Raw genomic sequence first — 18,191 nt, forward strand, 5'->3', positions numbered from 1 at the left:
GTGCCGGATTAATTGAAGACACCACTGCCGTTTTCCCTGACGCCCGTCAACATCTTTTATTTTGACCGCAAGGGTATTTTGGGTATTCAACTGGAAAAGAACAGTATAAATATCTCTTGTAGGTTCCTGAAGGAAGCCCTGCATACTCTTCTTGCGAAAATGGATCTGAGTGGTGCATGATCTCTTATATTTTTCTTCATTTCTTCCATATGTGAAGGGTGTTTAGTAATTTTTTAATTGATGATCCTAGCAAGGGTTTGCCTCAAAAAAATTATCATCAACTTGTATGGGTAGATGATGATAAAAAATGTATATATTGATAATGATATGAAGGTAAGTATTGACATCTCAATCAGTTTTAGATGAATAAAAATATATATACACATGCATATACCTTTTTATGTATATATATATTTATTGATATATGTGAATAAAATTATATATATTTTATATATTTATGCATGTATATGTATGTATGTATATATGTATCTATCTATATATTGAGGCGCGCTAGTGTGCGCACTTTTCTTGTATAAGACTTCATGCAAATCCAGCACCACTCAATCAGGTGTTTCATTTTCATTTTTCATTTCTCTAGTTGTAGTCTTCTTCTTCACCCAAACCAACTTGTATTTTAGAGTGCGAGCTATGGGTGCTCCACAGTCAAGAATTTGAGTAAGAGCCTTTCTTCACTATATAAATAGAGGGGCCAAAGGAGGTGCAAGACCCTCAAAAAAATGGATTGAAATGGGTTCGGATTTGAAAAAGTTTTCTCTTTTTTTTTTTTGTTTTTTTCTCCCTCCATCAAATTCTTGTTTGATCTCCCACTATTATAACACTACAATATTCCTCCTTTCAGGGTTAATGCCTTTAGATTTGGAAAATTTTTCGCTTTCTCCTCTTTCCCCTCGTCAAGTTCTTGTTTCACCTGCCTATGATCTCATAAGCGAATCCGTAAGCATAATACAAATTAAAAATGCAAACCCACCGAGTCCTGTTCTGCATTAAAGTTTAAGCAATAGCTATTGACAAAGCCTATAATCTGAGTATTTATGGATCCATAGGTAGAGATGAACCCCTGGGCTAGTTTTCGCAGTCTTATTGTTCCCTTTATTTTACATTAAAATCCCCATCCTATTTGTTATCATCACCTAGTTTAATCACCTCTTCTAATTCTGCATTTAATCTCACATCTCTTTTGTTTGGATCCATCTTTTGTTCATGTCTTATACTCCATTGATGTTTGCAGCCCCACAAATTCAAAGCCTTGGATTCACATGATTGGATTCAAAACCTTGGAAATCCTCCATTGGGTAGCGCGAGAAAAGGCATCGAACCAAATAATTTATGGTATGTCTTCATTTTATTAATTGTTCATTTATAGATTAATGGCTGAATTATGCTGCACGAATAGTGCTTTTTTATGTCAATTTCTCATGATTTTTTTTTTGGGTACATCCATTGCTTGGAGTCAAAATTTGGTCGTTCATAATCACAGATACATTAACCATACATTATGTAACTTTTTAATGGATTAGTTGATCATTTCCATCTAAATTTTTAAATTTATGTTTTATATATTATATTATTAGAATATATTTGGTTTGGAGGAATTGGACTTGCAACGAATGACTCTCATTTTAGTTATTTAGTTTGGAGGAGTCTTATTTCTAGGGTCAAAAACTGATCCGATATGGATCGTATGCTAGTCTATGCATATCTGTATTTATTTTATTTAATAAAAATAGATATAGATATTTTTTGGATGCAAAATTTTATATTTATATTTATTTTAAATGGATACAAATATAAATTGGATATCTGAGATATTAATATAATTATATATACAAGTCGGGATGGTTAAATTTTATAACCATAGAACCAAAGATATTACAAAATAAATAATAAATCAAACAAATAGTATGTTAATATTATCATTTATTTTTTTAAAAAATTTATAAATACTATATAAAATTAAATAAGAGTACAAATGAAATCAGATATTTAGATTCGAATCAAATAATTATCTATCCATATTTATATCTATTTTTATTTAATGGCTATAGATATAAGTATGAATATTAATCAGATACTCAAATTTTTATCTATTTTTGGATAGATTTGGGTACAAAAATAGATCAGACAGATATTATCCGATCCTCTTTCACCCCTACCCATTTCTATTTCTTATTTTTCCTAGGCCAAATGATTCTTAGAATTACTAACAACTATGTTCTTGTAGAAACTAAACATTAAGCATTTGGTTAAATGATAAGTATGTAGAATTTTGACATTTTTTTCATATTATCTATAATCATGATTATAATCATTAGTTTTTTTTTTCCGACTATTTCAAGTCAAGTATTCTTATTCATTAAGCATTTCTATCATTAATATATTTGATATTGTTTTAAAAATAGCATATGATTCCATGCATACTATTCAAGATTTTCTTTCCTTTTAGTGTACTCTCCAAGATTTTTATTTTATATTTTCATTTCATCTTAATTATTTTTTCATCATTTTATTCTTAATTTAAGTATTTGCCATCTCAAACATTTTTGAACAAATACTCATCCAACTCAAAAAATTTGGAAATACATGAGTTGACTATGATGTGAGTTTTATATTATTATAAATATTAAAATATAATAAATATTATAATAATACTTTTTTGAGGTTTTTATAAGAAGAGAAAATGGAGATCTTGGCTAGGGGTGAGCAAAAATCGAATCTGAACTAATCATATCAGTGAAATCGAACCAAACCATAGGTTTGGTTTGGTTTAAATTTTATTCGGTTTGGTTTGGTTGGTTTTTAACATATAAAAAATAAGTTTGAATTGATTCAAGTTTGTCAGTAAATAAAATCGTTTTCAAATCGAACCAAATCGGCTTTAATAAAATGACGTCATTTTTGCTAGGATGTTGTTTATATTAGATTATTAATATATTAGAAAATAATTTTAAATTTATGGTGTTATTTATCAATTTATTTTTGTGTTGATTAGCCTTAAACCCTAAGTGACTTATTGAATTGTTTATTTTTTTATAATATATTTGATGGTGTTTATTTAAGAATTTATTTTGTTGTATGATAATATTTTATATCAATTTAAATTATTTTACTTGATAAATTCTCTTGATGGTACTCTTGTATGAAAAGAAAATAAGTCTTCATAAATCATAAAAAAAAATCAATAAATCAAACCAAACTAGACCGTTTAAACCATGTTGGTTTTGTTTCAATCTTCTATTGGTTCGATTTGATTTTTAAAAATATCAAACCATTTAAGGCTGGTTCAGCTTAGATTTGAGCATGAAATCGATCCAAACCGAACCATGCTCATCCCTAATCTTGGCATATATCACTACTTAGTAGTTTATCATAACCATCTATTGATATTTTGTAAAATCTTAGTCGTAAATTTTAAACGGATATTTTTGAAAAGAAAAAGGCATTATCAATTTTCATTATATGAAAAAGTTCAAAATTTACCTTCTCCATGATTTTCATTTCCTATGAAATGTGAAAAGTATCTTCTCATAGAAATTTTTTTTTCATTCTCTCTTTACTTAAAACTCTAACCAAATAAGATATCCTCTTTCCAGTTTTCAAAAATTACCTCTTCCTCCCTCTATTTTTTACAAACCAAACGAGCCCTAAATGAAAAATTGAGGCTTGTTGTTACCAGCCTCCTGGGTAGTCCATCTCTTCAATAATTCAATTCTATAACCTCGAAAGGGGCAACAAAGATTGTGAATAGATCCTTAGATCTAGATTTATAATGTAGTTTAATGATACTCTTTTCTATTGCATGGTGATGGAAACTATAATTTTTCTCTATATTTGTTAACAGCTATCCTGTGTTTGGTTGGAGTCATGAGAAGATGGATGGATGGATTGAAAAGATAGATGATCTCCATCCATTGTTTGGTTCAAAAAGTTATAGAGATGAGGGATTGTTCATCCATCCTAGCCCACTAATTTGCATCCTCTCGAATTGGAAGGATGAAGGAAAGATGGATGGAGTATTGAAGGATAGGCTTTTGCATTGACAAAATTACTTCTTATTAACTTTTTAATAAAACTATAATACTTCTTCACTATTTTATTTATATTATTTATATATATTTTTATATGCATTATTAATCATATACTATTAAATTTTATTAGTCGTTATTTTAATTTTAATATATAATTTTCATAATTATAATAATTAATTATATTATCTTCCATATCTCTATTTATATTTACTATTTTTAATTAACTATATTAACTATTTAAACTAAATTATAAATTAATTAGTTATTTATATAATTAGTTTATAAAATGATGTATTAAATTAAATATTTATATATATTTTTTATATATTTATAAATTATAAAGATTATAAGTTTATATGTTGTTTATTTCTTTACTATAAATAAGTGTTATAAATTGATAATCATAATATTTTTATCAAAAAATAGTTTAATAAAAATATTATACAAATATCATCTATCCTTTCTCTTATTCTTTCTATACCAAATAGAGGAGAAAATCATTTCTATCCATCCTTCCATATTTCATCAAATATATAAAAGGATGGATAAAAAATTTATCCATCTTTTTCTCTATCATCCTTTCTTCTCCATCTATTCTTCTTTTAATTCAATCTTTTATATTAAACAGAAGATTATAGCTACATATAATTGCTACAGGAGAAGTCCAATTAAAATTAATATGATAGATAAGCCGTCCCCCTATAATTTAAGAAAATTGCATGGGGGGAGCCTATTTTGTGAACACATAAAATAATGCCGGCCCATTGATACCTTTGGTAATTCAATATTTAACAGTAAGGATGGTGATATCTAAATCCATCTAGAATTCTAATGAGACTTATTTAATAAAACTCTATATAATATTTGGGAAGGATTTAGAATTTAAAATTAAAACCATTAGGATTTAAGGTGGGTTGGAGAGCTGATATTATTGATTTTTATTTCATAGTAATTATATTCAGGTTATTATGCAAAGATTTTCTTCCCTATTCTTATATTTATTTTATATTTTTTTTATAATTCTAGCTTAGGCAGCCGCTGATCCAAATAACTTGATCCCAGAAAAGTTTAATTGGGCGGCTTCGGATACTGGACAGATTTACTAGATTTGAAATTTTTCAGCAAATTTTTAATTAGATTTAGGGTGGATTCGGGTAATATAATTTTAAACGGTTCCGATATGCGTTGGATAAGTTTTACGGTATCCTACCAATCGCCATTCCCCTTTTTCCTTTTAACAATCAATTTTTTAGACTGCACCAATCCCCAAAATTTATTTTTTTATGTGCATGAAATGGACACCCTGCAGTATGTTATGTTTGTTGGCGCTTGGTTGACTCCTCTCTCTCTCTCTCTCTCTCTCTCACATAGGCGCACACGCATGCACAATACCCTACGCATCCAATTGAGTTATTTATTCTTCTACATCACAATAAACAAAAAAAAAAGAGATGTTCGGGCCTCCAAATCAATTACTCGACGGGAGTTTATTATTTCACAAGTTAAATATTGTAAAAAAAAGGTCGCAGAAAAATATGCAATAAATCTGGAGCCGTTAGCTTAACTGCAAAGGCGCCTTTGATATATCGTGTAATTAGAAAACAATTTATCACTACATATTGTGATCGCAATATGTGATGTACGGCGCAATGATACCGTGGATTAGATTCCGACGACTCTGACATTACAACCACCCTTTGTTTGGCACCAATCCTTCCTTCAATTTATTTCCATTTTTTTTTTCCACGTTAGACTCCCTCACATACGCATGTTCGACATATAGGAGGTGATTGCAATCACTATACGTTGCGACCTAAACTGGTTCTATACGATTGACACATGTTACAGACTTGATGAAAAACTTTATACAAACAGGAACATTGAAATACATATATGATAAAATTGGAAAAGATGACGTTGAGAAACACTTATTGTACTAAAGTTATAGGAGACAGGGAAGGTAGTTGAAGGATATAGCAGTGATCTAATATACGAGGGAAAAAAAAACATAGAAAACAGTTAACAAACCAGTCCAACATCTCTTCCTAAAATTGTTTCCCATTATGAATGAAAATTCGATTCCCTTTTAAAGCTTGCGAATGGATAAAAAAAATTGGCTAACTTATATCCCAGTTTAAAGATCATTACTCGTCTTTACTTAAAAATCACTTCTGCTCGAACCACTATCACTCCAGCCACAGCTTCCTAGAATTTTTAGGACCCTTGTTTCCATTCCATCCTCTTTAAGAGAGCACAAACTTTCCCCGCACCCCGGCATAGGATTGCTTTGTTTGATGAATTTTCTGGTGGCCTTTCTGCTATCATACTGGAGATGGTTACAACATTTAGATGTATAAACATGAATGAAAACATTTAGAAAGAGAAACTTCAAGGACAGCTTTACAACTCCACTGATAAGACCCATTAAACATAAAGAAAGCACCATCCTTATTTGATCAATTGAATTGTTTAAATTACAAAAATAAAATCTGTTATTTATTCATCCCTTTTGGTGAAATTAACAGGGGGGGTTGTATCTGGATGGTGGCATTGGGTCTGCAGCTTGTTAGTCGTTAGATGGGCGCTAACCCTTTTTTTTATTGAGAGCGCAGCAAATCCTGCAAAGTCTTCACAGCATGGTTGACAGCATGTATTACCATCTTTTTCACCTGTCATGCAGTGCAAGTGCAAAAGCTTAGAAACAAAAACAACCCATGAACAAATGAATCTTTTTTCATCATGTCTGTCACCTACTTGAAGAAAGAAATGCAACCTCAAACTACGTTCGTTGCCAGAAGTTAATGTTTATCGGACACTTCATCGCTTCACCTTAAGCAACAAATTAGCCCTAACAAACATACAGGCATCATGCAGAAAAATTTGTTGAATGCACCTCTTAGCACAAAGAGGTACATGCTAAAAAGCCTAATTTGAAATTTACGTTGATTATGGTCTCAAAACAAACTAAAACTAATAATAACAAAAACATTATCACCAAAATTCCTGATCACAGACCTTGATATTATTCCCAGCATATCATCCTCTAACAATATTCATCATTTTTTTTCCTTGATCTACACATTCTTCCAACCCTGATCCAAATTTCTACCTGATTTTCCATCAACCCATGTAATTTGTTCTCTCAACTTATTTACCTGAACACTCTCATCTTGTTCCCATTTTTTTCTTCATGTTCAACCCACAACCATCTGAATTTTATATTTGATGATGATCCACATGTAATTTTGATCATCAAATCATTATTTTGATTTCAATAAGATTATGGCTTTTATCCTAATCTTAATCTTGGTTGCAGCTCACTTAGCAAAAAGCTTGGTTCCATTTGGCCCATTGCTCCTAAAACAATAAAACTGATCTTGATTTAATCCTATTTTCAGCCATATTCTGATGTTAAATGGCACCAGCACCATTCTTAAGACTTGTTAGGTACAAAACATAGCCATGGTCTTATGTGATCATAATTCAGACCTGTAATTGGATATCAAGTCCCATAAGTTAATTCCAAGGATCAGGTTTATGAAATCAAATATTGCTATTAGAAAATATTTTACTTTTATCAAAAAGTTCATGTTAATTAAATCAATATGCCTTTTGGATGACATCAAGATCAATTTTCTACATATACTTTTCAATTATTCGACACTCAAACAAAATTCGGGAATTTTTGGTTCATCCTTGTCCCAAATGATGTCTTCACCTGTCAAATCTCTAAAGAAAATTATGTCTCACTTATAGATTTATGCTGATGATGGAAACGTACACAAGCATTGAAATAATTATTGGAAGATCAATGTATCAAGCAGTTATCAAAGTGAAAACTGAGCATAATAAAATTCATAACTCACGTTATTTTCGCAATAAATGTTGGTGTCATCTAAGATAAAATCATAGGATTAAGCCCTTGCTTCAAGCCTAGTAAAATCACAACATCAAGCACGCAAGCTGAAGTCAACACAATTATCTTAATATCAAGCCTAGCTACAAGGCCATTTCTTAAATCTGTAGCACTAGGGAAATTCTAGAAGCACAGTTTTCGCTAGAGCAGTCCGTGCCATTTCAGATGTAGCCACAGCCGCACATGTTTTAGGGTATAAGAGCTAACCATGGACACATAGTAGCAAAGGACCCTCAAGTTAATAAAGAAATAGATTTTCAGCCTCCCCTTGAATGGAGCTCCCCTTTCTCGGAAGGAAAATGACTAGGGAAGTAGTGCATGACAAGGTCATGGAGACATCCATAGTCATATGAAGGCCTAGTGACTGCATTAGAAGACTGACTTTTTCTTTTTAAAGAAATACAAATGCGCACATTACTCATGGATAGGGGTATGGAGCAACAGGATTGAAGCAACCTGGATCTGGAGAGCAGCTGCTCATCCTAAATTGAGGTTATTTCTTTGGAAGATTGTCTGAGACTGCCTTCCGACGCACACATTACGCAGGGAGAGGGGTATGAAACTTGCAGTCTCTTGCCTGATCTGCGGGCTGAAGAAGTCAACGAAGCATGCCTTCCTGCGCTGTTCGAGAGTGAGGCTGATTTGGAGGAGTACAGATGGTCAGCTGTGGGAGGCGAACAGTGGGTCTCGACTAGATCACTTTCTGGATGCTATCTGCTGGAATACTGCTGCGAGGTCGACTGGTGCCCTGGGGGGGAGGATGACATATATCGCGTATCAGATCTGGCTCTTCAGAAATAGCTTGATCTTTAAAGCTGAGGTGGTTCCCATTCATCGAGTACTGGAAAGAGCTCTCTGCTTGGCCACCGAGTTTTGCTGCTTCGACGTTGCCGGCCCACTCCTTGATGCCTCTAATCCCTAAGGCTCTCTTGCTGCTCCTATAGTGACCCAGAGGATTATTTTCATTTCCTAGGAGCCCCCATTCGGGGTGTGTCAAGATAAATTTCGACGGCAGTGTCAGAGATAGTAGGAGAGATGTTGGGTTTGTTAGAGATGGCAAGAGAGATACTGAGTTTGTCATCTGAAGACTGAATGCGAGACTGCTAGCGGTAGGAGATCACATTTCTTCAAGCTTTCCATCCCGAAAATTAAGCTCCCACCACTTGGGCTGGCATTGTCCATGCTCGATAGGAGCTGCGAGCAGAAAGGATTATCATTGACAAAGACTTTGCCATCGTGATAGGCTATATTCAAAGCGACACGATGTAGTTGGATGCCCACCCGCTCCTTGAGAACATTTGGAACTGTCTTTGTGACTCTGTTCAGCACGTCTTCCAGTAGGCGAACAGCGCCATTGACTGGATCACCTCCTATGTGGCTGAGCACACTGATGATTGAATCTAGCATCAGAGTCAGACTTATCCCCGAGACTTGCATGATATTTTGTTTCTTGACCTTTTGGGTTGTGCTCACACCAGATTAGTGTGAGCACCCTCCCGCTTGTATAAAAAAAAAAAAAAAAAAGAAAGAAATACAGATGCGCTGCCACCATTAGGATTTGAACTCTTGACCTCTCCCATGTGGAGAGGAATCCCAACCAGCTGACTATTGGAATCAAATACTGATTTGAATCTTGAAAATTTTGTTCATATGCAAGTAACAGCAGAGGCAATGGTCACTGAAAATTTTGTCATTTGAGAAATGTATATGCCTAAGTTGATGTGTATAGCTCTTCTAAATCAAAAAAGATTATAACGGTTTTTGAGGTTGTTGGCTGAGAGGACAACCAACGCATTGAAGTAAAGAGCCTTTATTTTGATCTTGCTCATTTGCTTTTTCTCTTTGTATGGCATTGTATGTTTTTAAGATAGGTAAACAACCCAGTGAACCAGGGCAAGTTTTGTTTTGGTAGAACCCACTCGAGAAAGCTGGTTTAATAATTGAAGAAACCAAGCTATCAAAGACACAAGATGACATAATTTTAGACACCATAATCACATGATAGAGTGCCTCTGGTTTTCTATTTTAAGTTCTGCAGGATTCTAAAATTTTTGAAGTGTGACATCATATGGTTTCTTACCATTTCTACGCACTCATTATTTTTCAGGTTTCAACCCAGACAAGCAGGACAGGTGTTACCTCAAGTTTGTCTTCTTTGGCCCGATGATTTTTTGGAAGCAACCGAAAGTCGTCAGTCAAACGGATACATTCTCCAACATTCTCAGGTGAAACAAAGTCGAGGGCAACCTTTGTGCATGACTGTAAAGAAGTACATAATTAGATGAATAGGAAAAATATCAACAAAACATGGACATAATGATTTGAACAAGCAAGTATTAACTATTTGAATAAGAATTTTGTTGATGCCCATGATGATTCAAATGCCAAGTACCTTTAGATTTCTCACTTGATGGGGGCAACCAGCTGGTATGAAGACTGCTTCTCCAAGCCGTTGTACAAATGTCCATGGTTCAATTCCTGCAAGCATGTTAATGGTTAAATATGCATGTGGAAGCTACCCAAAGGATAATCCATAATGCCAGAAACAAATTAACTGACCAAATTCCTCCTTGAGTTTCCTTTTATGTTCAATAGTCAGATAAAATGTTTCATCATGGACCGGATTAAAAACCTGAGGTATTAAGAAAAAGACTTATTTAGAATTATATAAAAAAATACAACAATCATAATTTGCAGGTAATATAGCTACCAACCTGTTCAACTGGAGAACAATATATATGTCTAAATTCTTTTGAATGTTTTCGAAGGTAAGCTTGTAATGCTGGGACATCCTCTCTCCGGAAAATATCCCATAAAGCACCTCCTTTTCTGATCGAATCTATCAGTTGATCACTTTCAACCATCACCTCTGGTAAACAAACAAAGTCTCCTTGTTCCCCACCCTTTTCCTGTTCTCTCTCATCTTGATCCCTATGTTTTTTCTTCAATGCCTTTATTGCAGATTTTTGCTCCTTAGAAAGTACTACTTCAGTAGTATGCATCAAAACATTAACCTGAATACCAAGATAAATCATAAGCCTACTCATGCTATTAAGATTAAAATCCTATATTATACAACATTTAATAAGCAGAGTAAGATTACCGCATCAGACACGTCACAATGAAGCTTTGTCACAGAATCTCCCCTTCCAAGCTCTTCTGCCATCCCATATGCAATATATGATTTTGGCCCCATATCCAATTTTAAGATGTCATCAGGGAGAGCAACAGCAACATTTAATGGGCCAGACTTTGGATTTGTATATGCTTGAAAAGGCAAGGAGTTTATGTACTCATCGCCATGACATGGCAAAACCTCGTCGAAGTGATTGGATGTGGGCCAATCCTTCAATTTAAGCATTTCAGGCCACAGATTTTCATACATTCTTCCTTCCGTGTAGCCTTTGAAAAATTGATTGGTATCTATTTCAACCTACATTATTTCATGATAATATAAAACAGTCATGTGATATATATAAAACAGTCAAAAAAACATCTCAAAATAAAGAATAATCACAATCAGAACTTCAGTTCATCCACTTTATGTCATTATAATAACTCAGGGAGCTTATATCTAGATTTCATGTTAGCATTTTAGCTCAAATTTGAAGACATAACATTATACAGGGAATTTTCATAATACGAGGAAAAAGCTTATACTGAGAACACACATTAATCATAGGACTGCCATTATCTAGGAGAAATATAATAACTAAGCATTTTTTGTCAGCTCAAATGAACTAACCTCACAGCAAGCCAGACAGTCAATAGCCTTCAATTGTGATAATTCTGGACTAGCTTTACTGCCACGTATTGCGCGCCACATAAGCGCTGGCTCCCAGCTCAGCTGTGACATTTGTTCAAGCACCCCACGCACAATTACTGGTTCTCCCTTGATCCAGTGCCTCTGGAAGTGTTTTAAGTCATCTTGCTTAATATCATTTGATAATGGACAATACAGATAGTTGTCAGCTGATTTCTCCCTGGAAGCTGCTTTTCTTGAATTTTTATTACCAGAACAAGAGCAGCTGCATCTCGCTTTTACAGAGATACCTGGTTGTTGTGGAAATCCAAAATTTCTGGCTAGGAATTTCGCTCTAGCTTCAAGATCTAATAACCAATTTTTAGGAAGCATGTGCATCAAGTCAAGAAGAGAAGCACCACATCCACCAAATTCTGTCGGGGGACAAGGAATGCTGCCACTAGAATGCACCTTCCACATAACAGCAAGTCGAGTCCCATGGTCAGGTACACTCATCTCTATTCGATGGGCGGCCTCTGGTAATGGATCTCCACCATGCACATAGGCTTTTCCCCTGTTTGGGTAATTGAGTATCACTTCTTCACAAGAACCACGTAGATTGTTTTCACGAATCTCCTTACAGCAGCTAAGGCATAGTTCATATGAGCAACTCTGACAGCTTCTATGAAGGTCAAAAATGGAAGTCCGACAATTGTTACTGCATCAAGAAAATAAGAATGGAAAGTTCAATTTTCACAAGATTAGGAAAATTGGCAATTCATTAGACCAGATTGTAAAACAAATCTGGCACTATGTTAATACAGGGAGGAGCATCTGGTACCAGAATATGCGTTCATCTTTTCGACACTCTGCCGGTTCCAGCTTCAACTCAGCCAATGCCACTCCTGTTCACATGTAGAAAGCAGAAAGTCAAATACGACTGACATATTCCTTAAAGAAAAGACTGAAAGAGTTCAGAAATTGTTCTCAAAGTTGTGACTTCCACGCATTTGGTACCTCGAATTCTGGCTTCTATCTTCCTCTCTTTCAATTGCTCTTGGTTCAACTGTTCCAAATAAGGCAGTAGATAATGCAATGTATAACCAATGTAATTAATTTTATCAACCTTGTTCATATTGCCAAGTGAATTCTGCATGCCAAAAAATAAAGGTAGTGTTCAAAAGCACATTAGATTTAAAATTAAAAAAGAAAAAAAGAAAAAAAGCACGTGGATTGCAAACATTGCATTCACAATCTCTAGATACAGCCTCTTGCAAAATAGCCTTATTTCCACTGTCTTAAGGTCTATGAACTGAATAGACAGGAGCTTATTTTTATCATGTATGAAATTCAGCAAAACACTACATATAAGGTTGATATATATGCATGAATGACATTGACTGCAATCCTTATACTAGGAAGACCAATGTGTCTTTGCTCTGCAAATCATACAATATACCAAATCAATAAACACAAAGTTCACCTTTACCAAAAGCAAATTAATAAATAAAAAGAAAAAAACAAAGTCAATATGGAAAATTGAGTGTTTCACTTGATCTGCAAATTTATAGATGATTTTAATAGGAAAGGTCTGTGAAGGTGAATTCTAGAATGAAATGTTTTGAAACTAAATCATCATGACATAGATTCAGCTCTAGTCCGTTGGTAATGATTGGTGAACTAGAATAGAGAGAAGTCATGATTTTGCTATGCTAATGTGTAACTACTAGATGAACAATCAACCAGAGCAAAAGGTGTGAGAGCTTAAATATGAACTCCACTCCTGTACTAGCTGTGTTTAAATGAAACAAAGTTTACCTCTAAATCACGAGATTGATGAACTGTACAGCAATCACACTATTAGATATCAACATAAATAAATAACAATAATAAATTTTCCAGAAGATTTTGAGACCTCGGATTTCTTTGAGTTTCTCAAGCATGGGTCGCAGTTACATATTTCACGGCAGCCTGGACAAGCCTCTGCAATCATGTTCGTTGACATCCGAGGGTACCTACAGATTTCACAATCTCAAATCAAAGATAAATTAATATGTTCCGAAGACTGATCATATAAACAAGCACATAACTAGGAGGCAATAGGAAGAGAAGAAGGCATGCATAGGCAATTCATCAAACGCTGCCAGAATTGGGGTATTCTTTTAAAAAGAATCAAGATACGTGGAAGGATGCAAAATCTAGTACCGTTGGTCGATACAAAAGGCACAGTAGCCTCTCTTCTTGCAGCAGGAGCACTTGATCACCAACTTCCACCACTTCCTCTGGCCGCACTGATGGCACCCTCTCTTCGAAGGCTGGTCAGGTCCAAGATTTGGAGTGAAAACGACATTTTTAATCGAGAACCAAAGAATCAATCCAAATTGGGAAGAAAAAAAAAAGATTTTTAATGACAATAGGGCAATCAAAATCAATTTTCAACAAAACATACATGCCTACAAGGATGGGTTTGGCTAACTTACCACAACCTTCGTTCTTCCACGCCGAGGTACTTCAATCGAAGACAGAGAAGACGCGAGATTCACATCGCCATTAGCTTGACCATAACAAGAAGAGCCAGTAGAAGAGCTAAAACGATCATAAGAACAAGAGCCAGTGGATGAACAATCAGAAGAAGAAGGCAGCGAAAGTTCCTTGTGTTTTCTGTCCATCCTCTGCTCCTTCCCTTGTTTCTGAAAACCATCCATCATCACCCCATCTCCTTTCCCGATCCAATTCTTTGCCTCCGCTTCCTCTCTCCCCGCCATCGTCCTCTGATTCAAAGAAGACACGGAAAGATCCTTCTTTTTCCTGTCCGTCCCCTTCCCGCCGATCCCTTTCCCCTGTTTAAGAAAGATTCTCTTCTTCTTGGCCTTCACGCCCTCTCTCTGCGCCATCTTTCCCTTATTCTTCCTCGCCGACCTCTTCCTCTCCTCCGAAGCAGTCCACTCCTCCTCCTCCCCTTCCGAATCCGAGGAATCGAAGAGATAAGAGAATTCCGCAAGCACCCTTCGAACGGCTTCCTCCCGGAGCCGCTCCCTCCTCTCCGACTCCTCCATCGCCGGGGTCGGCATTGCGGCCGCCTCTCGTCTCGATCACACCGCCAAATCCGCGATCTTTTCTTCGACGCAAGACGAGCGAGATGAGAGATCCCCGGCGCCGTTTATATTTTTATAGCTCGCGACGACTGCTATACAATTTAGTCTTCCCATCTCCCATTCGCAAGTGCAAGACCTACAGGAGATCTTTGAAGATTACGACCGAGCCCCAATTCTTCCCTTCCTAACGCGGCTGCGTCCGCTGGCCCACTGGATTTGTATTCCGGAATTGGTGTGGATCACGATTTTGACCTAACAGCATTACTCGCTGTTACCTTTTTCCGTCACTGCCTCTACAATTTTGTTAACCCGAAATCATCTAACCTTTTCCTCGCTTGGATAAGGATTTGGGGTTAGGGACCACGGACCGCTTAGGGTATCCCAAATAATGGCTTCCCATAAGTATTCAGTTTTGGCCTCACAAAGCAACATACTATGGAAGTGTTTAAAATACAGGAAATTGCTAAGGGGCGCCCATTGTACGCACATGAAACATTCATGGGGCTTCAACTATTTGTTGATTTGGCGAGTACCAAATCAACTCATCTTGTGTATAGCAACAAATTTCATGAATTGTACCAATCTCTTTTCTTCTTGCCACATGGCAAGAAAATAGGTTATGTGCATGGTGCACCTATAGCATTACTGTAAGAGCGGTTCTTTGTGCACCATTCAACACTGCACGCGGTGATTGTAAAAATTTTACTTACTGCAAAATCTAAAATCTAAAAATTTATTTTTGATTATTTGTTTTGTTTGTGATAGACAATAAATCATCAGTGCTAGAAATCGAGGAAACAATCATTTCATCAAAAATCGTATTCATTGTATATCTGATCATACTGATGCGTGCCATCAATCATTGAGACATGCTAGTGTGAGTTCTATGCATCCTAGACTCATCTTAATGATTGGCCCACAGCAATATACTACGGTGATTGATAGTGAGCATCAGTATTGCACTCTATGATCGTGCATATAGTGAGTGCAATAATTTTTCAACTGATTTTTTATATATATTGCATGTTCACTTCCACATTATATCTTTTTTTAAATGAAGAGAATACAGTATATATATATATATATATATATATATATATATATATATATATATATATATATATATATATATATCAGTGGTGATGTCTAAATAAAATATTAAAAATCAATAAAGTTCATAACACTGCTTAACTTTATAAAGAAACCTAAATACCATTTGTGAATTCGTGAATATGACATGTTAACATAAAAATAGTTAATATGCTCTTTACAGAGTTCATAAAGCCGCTTAACTACTTTACAAATGTGCATGAATGATAATTGTAAACAAGATAAGTTAATATAAATGGTTGACAACAATTGCCATTTATGTTGACAATACCATAATTATTCATGCTACGGTCAATTTCCTATCATCTGTCGTCGGTGATGAACATCTGCAAAACAGCATTCTCACAGATCGAAATTGTGTCTGACAGAGACTCTCTGATACTTAAGTCAGAATAAAAATTGATGAACAGTAGATTTGAATATCGAGAATGACAGAACTCTAGCTCAAAAATATCTTACCGATGCTGTTCACTTATCCTCCTTTTATAAATGATTCTGATATAACCATCGAGCATGTGGTCTCGCTTTTTATGATGCTAAATTATCGGACCATAATTGTAGAATTAGTGGATCGTTAATTCCCATTAATTACCGTGACATATAGTCAATAACTGATAGGTGTATAAATTTGCCCATAGAAATATTAATTTATGGATCAAATTATATTTATTCTTTTAAAATTGATATTTTTTCATATATTTTACAGAAAAAGCTGCACCAACATGAAAAGCCCGATCTGTTGGTTTAGAAGGATCAAACCAGATTAAAAATGAAATTAAAATGAAATTAAATTTAAAGTCGGAAGTCAATTCAATCCAATACATAAGTTGTTGGTCTACCATGGACCATTTGATCTTCATGCGACTCATAAGAAAAAAAATGTTTTGGACGCTTCATGTGGAGGAGGAAACTAGCATATTGTGCATGGAGCCCATGTGCATTCAAGGCAATTAAAGAGAAAGAGAGCTGGTATATATTGGGTTTTGGTGAGCTGCTGGCATGTGGGATATGGCTGATGAAAAACATGATACATAGTGAACCACATGAACACAGGAGGCCCATGACACGGGTGCATGAGACCAAATGCTAGGCGATCGCGGGAAGAAGGAAGAAGCGGAGTGGACGCGGTGCAAGCCTGGTATACGGACGCGGAAAGAAAAAATATATTTTTTTTTAAAAAATTTATTTTAAAATTTTAACCGATTGTTTCATTCTTTTTTGCTCTTGAATCTTATCCATCCATCCATACTTTTCAAATTAAATCCTAACCATTCATCTATCCTCTTTTTTTAGTCCCACATCGAAAAAATATAAAATCTTCCTCCCTGCCTACATCTATAAATAAAGCCTAATGCCTCCATTCATAGGATATCTCTCTTCACTCCATAATTCTTGTAGGGAGTCTGTGTGACAGACAGACATATCCATCTTTAAAACTTTTTAGTCACCTTGTTTTCACTTTCTTCCACCCTTTCAACATACGAGAAGGAGAGTCAGCCAAGGGAAGGTTGATCTCAAGCCAAGAGAAAGAGAGAAGTCTAAGAAATGTCTAAGAAATTTTATTTTATTTTTTGTTCAAATTTCAAGACACGAGAAGGAGAATCGGTCAGAGAAAGATTGATCCTAAGCCAAGAGAAGGAGAGAAGTCTGGTCTAAGAAATTTTATTTTATTTTTTGTTCAAATTTCAAGACACGAGAAGGAGAATCGGTCAGAGAAAGATTGATCCCAAGCCAAGAGAAGGAGAGAAGTCTGGTTCTGTAAGAAATTTTATTTTATTTTCTGTTCAAACTCCAAGCCTTGTTAATGGCTTAGGAGTTCAAAATTTTTGTATCAGAATTTTTATTCAAAAATAAATTAGTTATTTTTTTATTTAATTTTTATAATTTTAATTTCTGCAATAAGATAGTTTAAATTTCTGCATCTTTTAATTTTGTAATTTTAAATTTTTGTAAGTTCAATTCCAGCAAGTAGAATTAGTCTTTATTTTATTATTTTTGACTTCAAATCAACTATGTCTGGCTAAGTAATCCCTCTGGGGTTTGCGATGAAGCTAGATCATGAATAGAAGTCTACTCTATTGAATCTCCCTTTTCGAGTTTTTAATTTTTAGAGTCTTCTCCCTTCATCTCTCTCGTCAAGAGACTTGATGGACTATCGTTGAGTCAGAATCCCTTCATAGTTCATATTTGATTCAGTGTAAGAGTGGATGATTGGTAGAAGGTTTAAAATTTTCTAAATCATTTCTTCTCTTTTTTTATGAAAACCTTGATGGGTTATAGTC

At 34.8% G+C, this 18,191-nt stretch overlaps 1 protein-coding gene across 8 annotated transcripts; it reads right to left on the reverse strand.

Moving 5' to 3' along the window:
- Positions 1–6,470: 6,470 nt before the first annotated feature.
- On the reverse strand, positions 6,471–14,984 carry LOC105039109 (lysine-specific demethylase JMJ26). Of its 8 annotated transcripts, XR_012134822.1 has the most exons (14): positions 14,185–14,984; positions 13,910–14,019; positions 13,620–13,719; positions 12,722–12,854; positions 12,546–12,609; positions 11,708–12,422; positions 11,066–11,395; positions 10,677–10,976; positions 10,522–10,594; positions 10,355–10,440; positions 10,102–10,221; positions 9,244–9,349; positions 9,032–9,156; positions 7,909–8,900 (listed from the first exon to the last, which is right to left on the reverse strand). XR_012134822.1 is itself a non-coding variant. In XM_073244420.1 (12 exons), exons 1-12 carry the CDS (start codon positions 14,773–14,775, stop codon positions 6,644–6,646), a joined length of 2,610 nt encoding a protein of 869 aa, XP_073100521.1. In that variant the 5' UTR covers positions 14,776–14,984; the 3' UTR covers positions 6,471–6,643. The 8 variants fall into 8 exon arrangements, 3 of the variants coding, with proteins under 3 accessions (XP_073100521.1, XP_019704222.1, XP_073100510.1); XR_012134820.1 differs by adding an exon at positions 6,471–6,715 and having other exon boundaries at positions 8,540–9,349; XR_012134818.1 differs by adding an exon at positions 6,471–6,715 and having other exon boundaries at positions 8,419–9,349.
- Positions 14,985–18,191: the final 3,207 nt, after the last annotated feature.

The sequence above is a fragment of the Elaeis guineensis genome, chromosome 1 (genome assembly GCF_000442705.2).
Source record: "Elaeis guineensis isolate ETL-2024a chromosome 1, EG11, whole genome shotgun sequence".
NCBI lineage: Eukaryota > Viridiplantae > Streptophyta > Magnoliopsida > Arecales > Arecaceae > Elaeis > Elaeis guineensis.

Bases quoted from the DNA above. Each gene is read 5' to 3' on its own strand.
- LOC105039109 (XM_019848663.3), bottom strand. From the start codon at position 14,775: ATGCCGACCCCGGCGATGGAGGAGTCGGAGAGGAGGGAGCGGCTCCGG. The intron at 10,977-11,065 runs GTAATCTTACTC...CTTGGTATTCAG, and splicing joins ATTGTGACGTGTCTGATGCG to GTTAATGTTTTGATGCATAC. The intron at 10,222-10,354 runs GTACTTGGCATT...ACTTCTTTACAG, and splicing joins ATCAAGTGAGAAATCTAAAG to TCATGCACAAAGGTTGCCCT.